This window comes from Trachemys scripta, chromosome 4 (assembly GCF_013100865.1).
Source record: "Trachemys scripta elegans isolate TJP31775 chromosome 4, CAS_Tse_1.0, whole genome shotgun sequence".
Lineage (NCBI taxonomy): Eukaryota > Metazoa > Chordata > Testudines > Emydidae > Trachemys > Trachemys scripta.
The window spans coordinates 20,524,733-20,534,910 of NC_048301.1; the positions used below are offsets into that span (position 1 = coordinate 20,524,733).

At 43.6% G+C, this 10,178-nt stretch overlaps 1 protein-coding gene across 6 annotated transcripts in view; it reads right to left on the reverse strand.

Annotated features, from left to right (window-relative positions):
- Positions 1-9,751, reverse strand: part of KLC1 (kinesin light chain 1) — a 97,501-nt gene extending 87,750 nt beyond the window's left edge. For 5 of the 6 annotated variants that reach the window (XM_034767882.1, XM_034767885.1, XM_034767881.1 and 2 more), the window contains exons 1-3: positions 9,485-9,745; positions 4,320-4,550; positions 2,565-2,643 (exon numbers count right to left, since the gene is read on the reverse strand). In XM_034767882.1, coding sequence (XP_034623773.1) covers positions 2,565-2,643; positions 4,320-4,550; positions 9,485-9,745 — 571 coding nt within the window. Of the gene's footprint in view, positions 1-2,564; positions 2,644-4,319; positions 4,551-9,484 lie in introns of all 6 variants that reach the window. The other variant, XM_034767887.1, reaches the window with a different exon arrangement.
- Positions 9,752-10,178: the final 427 nt, after the last annotated feature.

Below are 10,178 nucleotides of genomic sequence, written 5' to 3' on the forward strand. Positions count from 1 at the left end.
ACAACTCTACTTCTTCAACTTAATTGAATCCCATGCCCACAATCCTAGCCAACTTTTTGCCACCTTTGACTCACTCCTCAAATCTTACTCTTCTCTCTCAGCACAGGAACTTGACAATTTCTTCCACAAGAAAGCTGACAAACTACAACTTGACCTTCCCTATCCTCCTTCTACAACTCTTACCTCCTTCTCTCCTGTCACAGATGCAGAAGTTTATCATCTGCTGTTCCTGTCTAACTCCTCCGCTTGCTCCAGTAACACCATCCCATCTCCTGAAATCCCTTGCATCCACTCAATCCTTCCCTTACTCTTTATTAAGCCTCTTGCTCTTTCCCCTCACAATGCAAACATATGTTAGTCTCTCCCATCTTTAAAAAACCCAACCTTCACCTCAATTGCCTCTCCAATTACCACCCCCATCTCCTTTTCAGCTCTAAGCTCATTGAGCATGCTGTTTACAATTGCTGCCTGAGTTCCACTCCTCTAATTCCATAGTAGAGCCTCTCCAATGCAGCTTCCGCGGCTTACACTCAACTGAAACTGCTCTTGCCAAAGTGTCTTACGACCTCTTCCTAGCCAAAGCTCTGAACCGGTACTCCATCCTCATCTTCCTTGATGTGTCAGTTGCCTTTTACACTATCGACCATGCTTCTCCTTGGCTTCTGTAACTCTGGCCTCTCCTGGTTCTTCTCCTACCTCTTACTGCTCCTTCAGAGGATCCTCCTCACCCCCAGCCTCTAATTTTCTATGGGAATTCCACAGTGTTTTGTCCTGGTCCCCCCTCTTCTGCCTCTCACCTTATATCTGGGCAATCTCATCTACAAACAAATTCAACTACATCTCTATGCTGATGTCTCAAAGAGCTACCTCTCTACTACAGATCTGCCTCTTTCTGTCCAAACTAAAATCTCAGCCTCTCTCTCTAATATCAGCTCATGGACATCTAGCTGTCATCTCAATCTAAATATGGCTAAAACGGAGTTCCCCCACAGGGTATACCACCACCATTCTGACTGTCACTCAAGCCTGTAACACAGGCATTATCTTTGACTCAGATCTTTCTAGATCCCCAAATCCACATTATGTCTAAATCTCACTGTTTCTTTCTGCATAACATCTCTACTACCACACATGCTTTTCTTTGGCTTTTACAATGCAGTCTTGCCCTACTCATATCCATTCAGAACACTGCTGCAAAGACAGAAGAGCGTATCAGAGAAACATTTTTATCTTCATTAGATCATAATTTACTGCATACAATAAATCCTAAAAGCTGCAGTTGCTTTTTTGTTGTCTATGTTTTCCTAACCTCTCACTTTAATTATGTTACCTGTCTCTTTGCATCCACTAGCTCCCCCTTCCTTTTTGGATCAAACTACTTATCTTCACTTTCAAGGCCCTTTAAGGCCCATCATCTATCATTTATTATCTAGAGGTTGACTAAGATGCTTATTGGACTTATGGTGACAGTTTCCATTGCACACTTGCTGAATTTTCAAACAAGTACCATCATGCTTTCTCCCATGCTGCCTTGCAGACTTAGGAGAAGCTCCCTGGTAATTATCTGCAAAGCTACCTCATTATCCTCCTCAAAACTCTCCTTTTCTTTGATGCCTACAAAAAAAATTGCCAATGGTTAAGGCCGCTGGTGTGTGGACACCATAGGCTGACCAATAGTGTCTTGTTTCTTTATCCTATCCCAATGGTCTGTCTGTATCCATCTGTTGTTTCCTGTCTTATACTTAAAAGTGTAATCTCTTTGGGGGCAGGAACCATCTTTTTTTGTTCTATGTTCATAAAGCACATAGCGAAATGGAGTCCTGGTGCATAACTGGGGCTCCTAGCTGTTATGGTAACATAAATAATGATAAAGGTGTCACTCAAGTGTACCACATCCAACTCATCAACCCTTCAGCCTTGAGAGGATAACATCTCTGGAGGAGTATTAACTGCAAAATAAATAAATAAATCGTGTTCCTTATGAGTGACAAAAATAGAACTGACAAGGCCTCATATGGAAACCTGCCCAGGGAAGTTAACCATAGAACCCCCTACCTGGGCAGACTACCAAATCTCAAGGTTGACTGAAACAGGTCCTGACTTTGGGATCTAAAGCTTCTCTGCCTAAGTTAGCAAGCTACTGCCTAAATTTTGTATTGAAATTAGCTCCTAATGAGGTCAGGGGTAGTTAACAAGCTTTTAAAAAAAAAAAAACAAAAAAAAAAAACAGCTTAGACTAGCCCAGCCTTTTTATGTAGTGGGAATAACATCCTCATAAATCAGCTTTCCTGTCTTCCACCCTTTGGAAGGGATGAACATATTCAGTCAGTGCTGGAGTAAGAAATTACAGAAAAGTGCATCAGGAAAACATTTTTATCTTCATTATATCATAATTTACTGCATACAATAAATCCTAAAAGCTGCAATTGCCCTTGTTGTCTATGCTGCACTGTGTCTGGACCAGAGCACTCTAGGAATTAATGATTGGTTATTTCCCTGAAGATAAAAGCAAGCTTCTGTTCTGCAGAAATATATTGTAATTATATAATCTGAAGTTCACTTACTTCCTTGCCCTGGGTCATCTTCATCATTGGGGAAAAGGTCATCCAGAGGTTCTTTGGTAGAATCTGTGTCTTTGTCTTCCTATACAAACCCCAGTCCCAAGCAGAGTGTTACATTATTAAATCTAAAATCACTGAAAACTTTTATATACAATTATATATAAAAATCTATGATTAAAGAACATTAAAGATATGCACCGAAGATGTCCTTTGTGATGCTGGGCAAGACTATCTCAATGCATATGCACAAGACAGCTGAATTAAATTTGCACTGGCAATCTTATTTCAGAGGTTTTTAACTCAGTCAGATCGATGTGGATTTTTGTGAAGCCAGGAAAAGGGGCACTAATGACGTCACACTATGCGCCTGCCAAATTTTAAGGTTTTTTTGCTCCAAAGCATGGAGGTGCTAGGATATTTTATCCTGTCTAAAGATTATAGTTCCTTGTTTAGCCTATTAAATTATTTAGGTACTATTCCATATTCTTAAGAATATAATTAGGTACCAAGACTCAAAAAAAAAAAAAAAAAAAAAAAAAAAAAAAAAAATTTTAGCTTTTTTTTTAGATTTCCTTGCATTGCATGCAGCTGACTACCTGACTAAAACAATTCACTGTATTCACATTGTGCTAGAAAGGATTTGTCTAGCAGTTGGTTAGCATGTTTAAACACATGAATTTTGCCACTCCTACGCTGTAGCAATAATAGGTCAGAAGAAAATAAAACAGACACAGACACCATCCGGAATGTAACAACTTACAAGATGAGATCTATTTCTGTGATAATGCCCATAAATCAACCAATGATGGCTTGAGGGGCAGATAGGTTACCAAGCACTTACTTTATTTAAAATTATGAAAATCACTTTTGCAAGGGTATACATATGTATATGAAAACTGTACATATTTGCTTGCACTCCTATTTTCCCGACCCTTCATATGTCACTTCCCTTCTTAAACTGTAAATGTAGGGACTGTGTCTGTGTTTTCACAATGCCTAATACTATGGGGACCCTTTCCTTTCCTCTAGTGCTAATATAAATATTTAATAATAAAAAATAGTGAGACCACTATCTAGGTCAAAATCATTTTCCAGACTGCTCCAAATAATGCAGTTTCCTTTTATATCAACAATTTACACATCTTATCCTCAATTCTCCTTTTATTGTGGGCTTTAAAAACAGACATTTTATGGCTTTCTGAAGATAATTTTCAAAGTAAATTTTTAAGCTAGTGTGTTGCTAGGTATAAGTGTTTTACTATATGCTGGACTTTTACCCCCTCAAGTCTACAGTGTAGTTACTCCATCATCTGTAAAATATATGTCTTCCTGAGATAAAGATTCTTGGAAGCAGTTCTCTATTGTGTGACTGTATAAACTACATAAGATTAGGACAATATAAATATACACCTCTACCCAGATATAACGTGATCCGATAAAACACGAATTCGGATATAACGTGGTAAAGCAGCACTCTGGGGGGACAGGTCTGCGCGCTCCGGCGGATCAAAGCAAGTTCGATATAATGCGGTTTCACATATAACGCGGTAAGATTTTTTGGCTCCCTAGGACAGCGTTATATCAGGGTAGAGGTGTATGAAGAAATCAATCTCCTAATGTGCCTGTCTATAAACAAATTAAAATCTATATATATGAAATGCCTGTTTCAACTGTTAAAAATTCGTATCTGGGAATAAAAAGCTATTTGGCAGCTTACTAACAAAAAGAAACAATGCTTTTGAATGCACATCTACTTACTGATGGAGAAATATCATCATCATATTTTTTTAACTGATTCATGAATTCCAAGTGTTTCTTTTCTTCTTCCAGCTGAGCCACAGACTGTTCACTCTTCTGTAATTTCTGTTGAGTACTGGCTAGTTCATCACGCAACCACTGATTTTCCTGGCATAGCCGGCGAACCTGAGCACGCAATTTCTGCTTTTCTGATTCCACTGCATTTAAGTGATTTGACAAGGCCATCATTACCTAAAAAGCACGAAAGATTACAAGACATTCTTCCTGTACAATGCATTCATTTAATATTAACATAGAAGGCTTTTCATGCATAGATACCATTGCACTTGTGAAATCTGTTAATGTTTGTCTGGCCCCTTTCATAATTTCCATTTGGTTGCTGATTTCTCTCTACTTCTGCCATCTTTGCTACCTGCTCAGCTGAGACTAATCTGAAGAAATTCTTACCCCTATGCTGTGCTGTGATTGCTTTTATTGATGTAGCATACAGCAGCTTATATATGTTTGCTACCTTGACTGCTGTTTATAGTAATGTACTTTGATAGCTGGGAATGACCTCTCCACATGTGAAATAATACAGGCTGTTTTCCGTCTTGTCAGAAATGGTATGTGGCCCCTTTAAGGGCTACACAGCCACAGAATTACTTGTTATGGCAGATTCAGCACGCAGACACTGAACCATCTCCACCAGGTGACCAGAAGAAAAGGGGGACAATTTATGTCCACGCTGGTGCAGGAAAAACGCTCTTTTACCTGAACAAGGCAGAGCAGCACACACCTGCCACCCTTGGAAATAGTTAAAATACCAGGTTTTGACTTGGTTATGGCTACATTTTAGTCATGGGTATTTTTAGTAAAAGTCAAAGACAGGTCATGGGCAGTAAACAAAAATTCACAATCTGTGACCTACCCATGACTTCTACTATATATCCCCGACTAAATCTTGGGGGGGGGGGGGGGGAAGGGGGGGGCGGGGGCTCCGGGGGGGGGGGGGGGGCCCCTCCCCCGGGGGGGCGGGGGGGGGGGGGCCGTTGGCCCCGGGGGCCGGGGGGGCCCCCGGGGGGGGGCCCCCCCCCGGGCCTTGGCCCCCCCGGGGAAGTAGCGACCCCCCCCCCCACCCCGGCGCCTAGGCAGCGTGCAAAGCTGCCTGGCCATGTCTCCAGCTAGGAGCTGAGGGAGGGACATGTCACCACTTTCGGGGAGCCCCCCGAGGTAAGCGCCACCCAGAGCCTTCACCCCATCCCATGCCCGCTGCCCCCTCCCATTCCCAAACTACTGCTGCTGCTGGGAGGGGGAGTGATGGCCCAAGTCTGCCCCAGCATCGCCTGGTGTGACTGGCCCAGGGGCTGCCTGAGCTGCTCAGGTGTCCCCCAGGCAGACGCACCAGCTGCTGCAGAAGTCACAGTGGTCGTGGAAAGTCACAGAATCCGTGACAAACTAGCTGCCTTAAGTCATGATCCACTGTGGCCATTATGTTAGTTGCTCCTTTCTTGGTGAGGGGAAAAATTCTTTCCCATCCTTCTGACCCCCCACCAGATTGGCCAATATGAGGTGGGGGGTGGGATTTCCACATTCCCCACAATGGGTTGGGAGCTTAGTTGGGGCAAAATATATGGAACGGAGATTCGGCTATGATGTTGCAACTTATTATGTACGCTTGGGGTGGATGCCCAGTGCAGGTATTCCGTAAGGCAGGGATAAGGTGATCAGGGGTTTTCAGGGTTCCTCTGACAGGTATAGCAGAGAGTCGACCTCTCTCCTCCTCAATAGCCCCCTTAACTCTCATTTGAGGGGGTTATGGTGAGGTCCCAGCAGCAGGTTGGCTGTGTACCAGAATGAGTAAAAAAAGGAGGGCTGACAGCAGCCCCCCACATATATGTAAATGATTAGGGAATTACCTGCACTTCAGTTTTTTCTGCCAGGATTCCCAGACATTTAGGAATAAAGTTGTGGCCTAATTAAATCACATCATCAAGTCTCCTATCCTTCTGGCATAGCTGGACAAAGATCACACAGAACCTAACATATATGCAAAAACCTATGTAAATGTAACTGCAAGGTTGCAAACCGGAAAGCGAAATGCAAATGTTAAATCCTAATTGCTTATGTTATTCAGCCTCCATGAAAAATTCACATTCTGTAGAATATAAGCTTCCATTTTAATATATGTGTTAAGTTTCTAGCCCTTACAGTGCAACGAAACCTTCCAAATGTAACCCAAAATAGAGCAGTAGTTGAGCACCTATTTCAAACTGTCTGAGACGGTAGGTTTATGAACTGCCCATATTCATCTCAATAGAGTATTAATTCTCCAGCCTAATAATGCTTCAAGGGGAAATAATTATAGGATTCAAATAATCTAAGGTGTGCAATTATACATCTGACCTGCACATACAATTGTGTCCAATTACAACTGTTCATACAAGACAGGTAATTGCACACACATATACCTAACAAAGGACAAAGAGCAGTGGCTATCTAAAAACCTCCTGTATTGTGTTTTTTCTCATTAATGATGCTAAATGCAAAAGTTACTCCTGGGGAAATTCTGTGCCACTGCACATGTGCAGAATTCATGTCCCCCACAGATTTCTTTGCTTACCCACAGAAAAATGACTTTCTGACAGGGAAGCAAAGGGAAGCCACAAGAGCAGACATGCGACCCTCACCCCCAGTATGTTTTGGGTGCCCAGGGCAGCCAGCAGAGAAGTAAATTGCTGTAGGGCACGGGGCAAGACTAGGGAAGATCCAGCTGGTGGCTCCTACTCTGAGCCAGACTCAGCTGCTAGACCTGGCTGGGCTGGGAAAACAGGACTTCCTCTTCCCCTGCACGGCATTCAGGGCTGAGTCAGACCCACCCCAGATTTCCCTCCAGGCTGCAGGAAACTACCCCACCACCCACTTCCTACAAACCATCACTCCTCAGCTAGAGAGGAAGGGATCACTGTATGGGGAGCTGCTCCCTCATCTGCCTAACCCCCGTGCATCCACACCCCCTCATGCCCAGACCCTCCCAACAAGCCTCACCCCCCTCCCCGCCAATAAGCCCCACTCCCTCTGCACATGGACCAGCCCGACGAGCCACACACACTCAGATCCCCCACCCCACAGAGCCCCACTCTCCCAGCATCTGGACCCCCCAATTGAACCCCCCCATACCAAATTCTATCCCCCCACACCCTTGCTGACCCCCAACCACCTTCATCTGGACCCCTCCTGCAGAATCCCAGAACCCCACAACAAGCCCGTGCATCCAGATCTCCCCCAGACCCAGATTCCCCATTGAGCCACCCACAGAACCTCTCAACCCACACCTGGATTCCCTGCTCCCGGCCACACTAAGCCCCTCCACACTTGGATCCTGCTGGGCTGAGCCTGCCTGCTCACACCTGGTGCACCTGGCATGGAGGGGCAGGCTCTGGAGTGTTTTGGGGGCAGGCCCAGTCCTTGTGCTCTGTCAGGGTTGGGTGCAGCCTCACCGCTTAGTCCATGCCCCGCGGGGTGGGGAGGAGCTGCAGAGTGATCTCCCACCTCTGTGCAGCCGGTGGCCTGTGCTCCCCAATGCCATGCTCGAGCCTCCACATTTATTTGACAAAAAAAAAAAAAAATTTACAGAATTTTAAGATATTGTGCACAGAATTTTAAGTTTTTTGGCGCAGAATGCCCTCAGGATTAAAAAGTAATTTTACTAACTACTATGTAAGGACCATATTCTACCCTCATTGTTTGTGCAAATCTCCCACTGATAGCAGTGTGAAAACTGGTATGGATCACAGGCAGCTTATGGCCTTCACTTCTGTAAACCTGGCTTACATATAATTAAAGAGCTTATTTGGCTATACAGAGAAGGGGTTTGCCACCCTGATTATGTTCTCACTTTCCTTGATTTCATAAAAAGGTTTCTCTTAAAGTTAGCTTTGAGCATCTCAGAACCTGAATATTTTTATATGCAAGATTCATGTTAACTAAAATTTCATTTTTTTAGAAGATAGTATCGTTCTTTAAAGGATACCTTTAGGGTAAATGTATTCATATGTTGAATAAACTTTCAGGAAACAACTATCAATTTCAGGCTCATATTTATATTTACACATACCAATCCATCTACATAGAAGATCAAATTTTCAGCAGGCCTTTCCACGTATTTTACACGTGCAAAAAAGTAATTAGCTCATCTGCATGTAACCAGGTGTATTTCAAGTATATTTGGGAAAGCCAGGCAAAAATGTTGTCTAGTTTATTCACAATGCCTGTAGCCATCAGATTTATAACATACTACAACGAATTGAAGCCTTCTGTAAACTTACTCTCTTGAGAAAGTTTGGTGAAGGTGGGAAAGTGAAAGGAGAAATTAGATTACTCCTTTAGCAAAATGAGTATTATCTTCAGGGATCATGGCAGAGGGGTGGGGTATGTGGGGGGTGTAGGGCAGAAGGCTGGGTGTGTGTGGGGGTTCAAGGGTCAGGGCAGAGGGCTGGGGGCATGGGGGGGTGCAGGGCAGAAGGCTGGGGTGCTCGGCTCGTGGGGGTGCTCCCAGCCCCCTGCCCTGAGCGGCTCAGGGCAGGGGGCTGGAAGGGATATGCCCTGTTCCACCCCCTTCCCCCAGGCTCCGTCCCTACCTCTCTTTGCGTCCTCTATGGAGCTGTGTGCATGCTGCTGCTCTTCCCCCTCCCCCCTCGCTAGGGCCATCAGCTGATTGGCGCAGGGAAGGAGAGGAGGAGGGGCAGGAAAGCATCACACTGGGGGAAGAAGCAGGGGAGGGGGGAAGCTTGGCTGCCACAGAACCAAGTTTCTGTCTCCTGCCCCCGCAGGGGAGAGCGGTGGGCGGGGGGGCTGAGTGGGGCCGGGACCACAGTAGGTAGCTGCGTGCCACTCAGAATCGGCTCGCGTGCGGTGTTTGGCACGCGTGCTGTAGGTTGCTGACCCCTGCTCTATATAGTTATATAAACCTACTTCCCTATAAGCGATAATCAGGTTTAAAAAACTTCTGAACGCAAACTGACGCTGCTAATTTTTAATAAGTTCTGTATAAGTCTAAGAATTGATATCCAAGTGTTCAATTCTACACCTCTAACTAAAGCACAGTCCAAAGAGATATAAGCTTGCATTTGCTTTCATATCATAACTGCAGTTACAGCTTGAAATATCCCCTGCTTCAATTTTACCTGTGCTTCACTAAGTCCAAGTTCCAACATTTCCAGTGACTTTCGAATCATGTTTGATTTTTCTTCCACCAGATTAGTTTCATCATCTTTCTTCAAACATTTCAGTGTCTCAAGTAAGCTCTGCAATATGGAATTGTGTTCATTCTTCAGTGCCTCTAGTCCCTGAATCACCTGCTTAGTTTTAGAAATTATTTCATCTTGAGTAAGCTTCTCCAACTTCTCTTCCTTTAGATACACCATTGTGGACATATTGTCATACATTCTGTAATGAAAAAGTACAACAGTGAACAACAAATACAAAAATAAAATAATCAACTGAATATTAATGTTTTAGTTTTAATAAAGCCTGCATACATGTGCATTTTAAATTTAAGTTAATCATGAATAGATGTTTATTCAAAATATATTTGTGTGTATGTACTGTACATAGCATACTTCATGCACTATTTCTAAACGTTGTCACTGAATATCAAAAGTTCTCAACATTTTATCTCTGTCCAAAGCTTATATTAAGATACTTACATAAGCAAAAGAACTGAAAACCAAAAATATATCAATACATGGTAGAAGAATTTCCAGCTACCACCCAACAAGAGGGCAGATTCTGTGCTCTCTCTCTCTCCTTTAAATCACCTGTCTCTCTCTCATGGTCCCTGACATAAGTTAGAACAGCACAGGGGCTGCTCTATTTCAC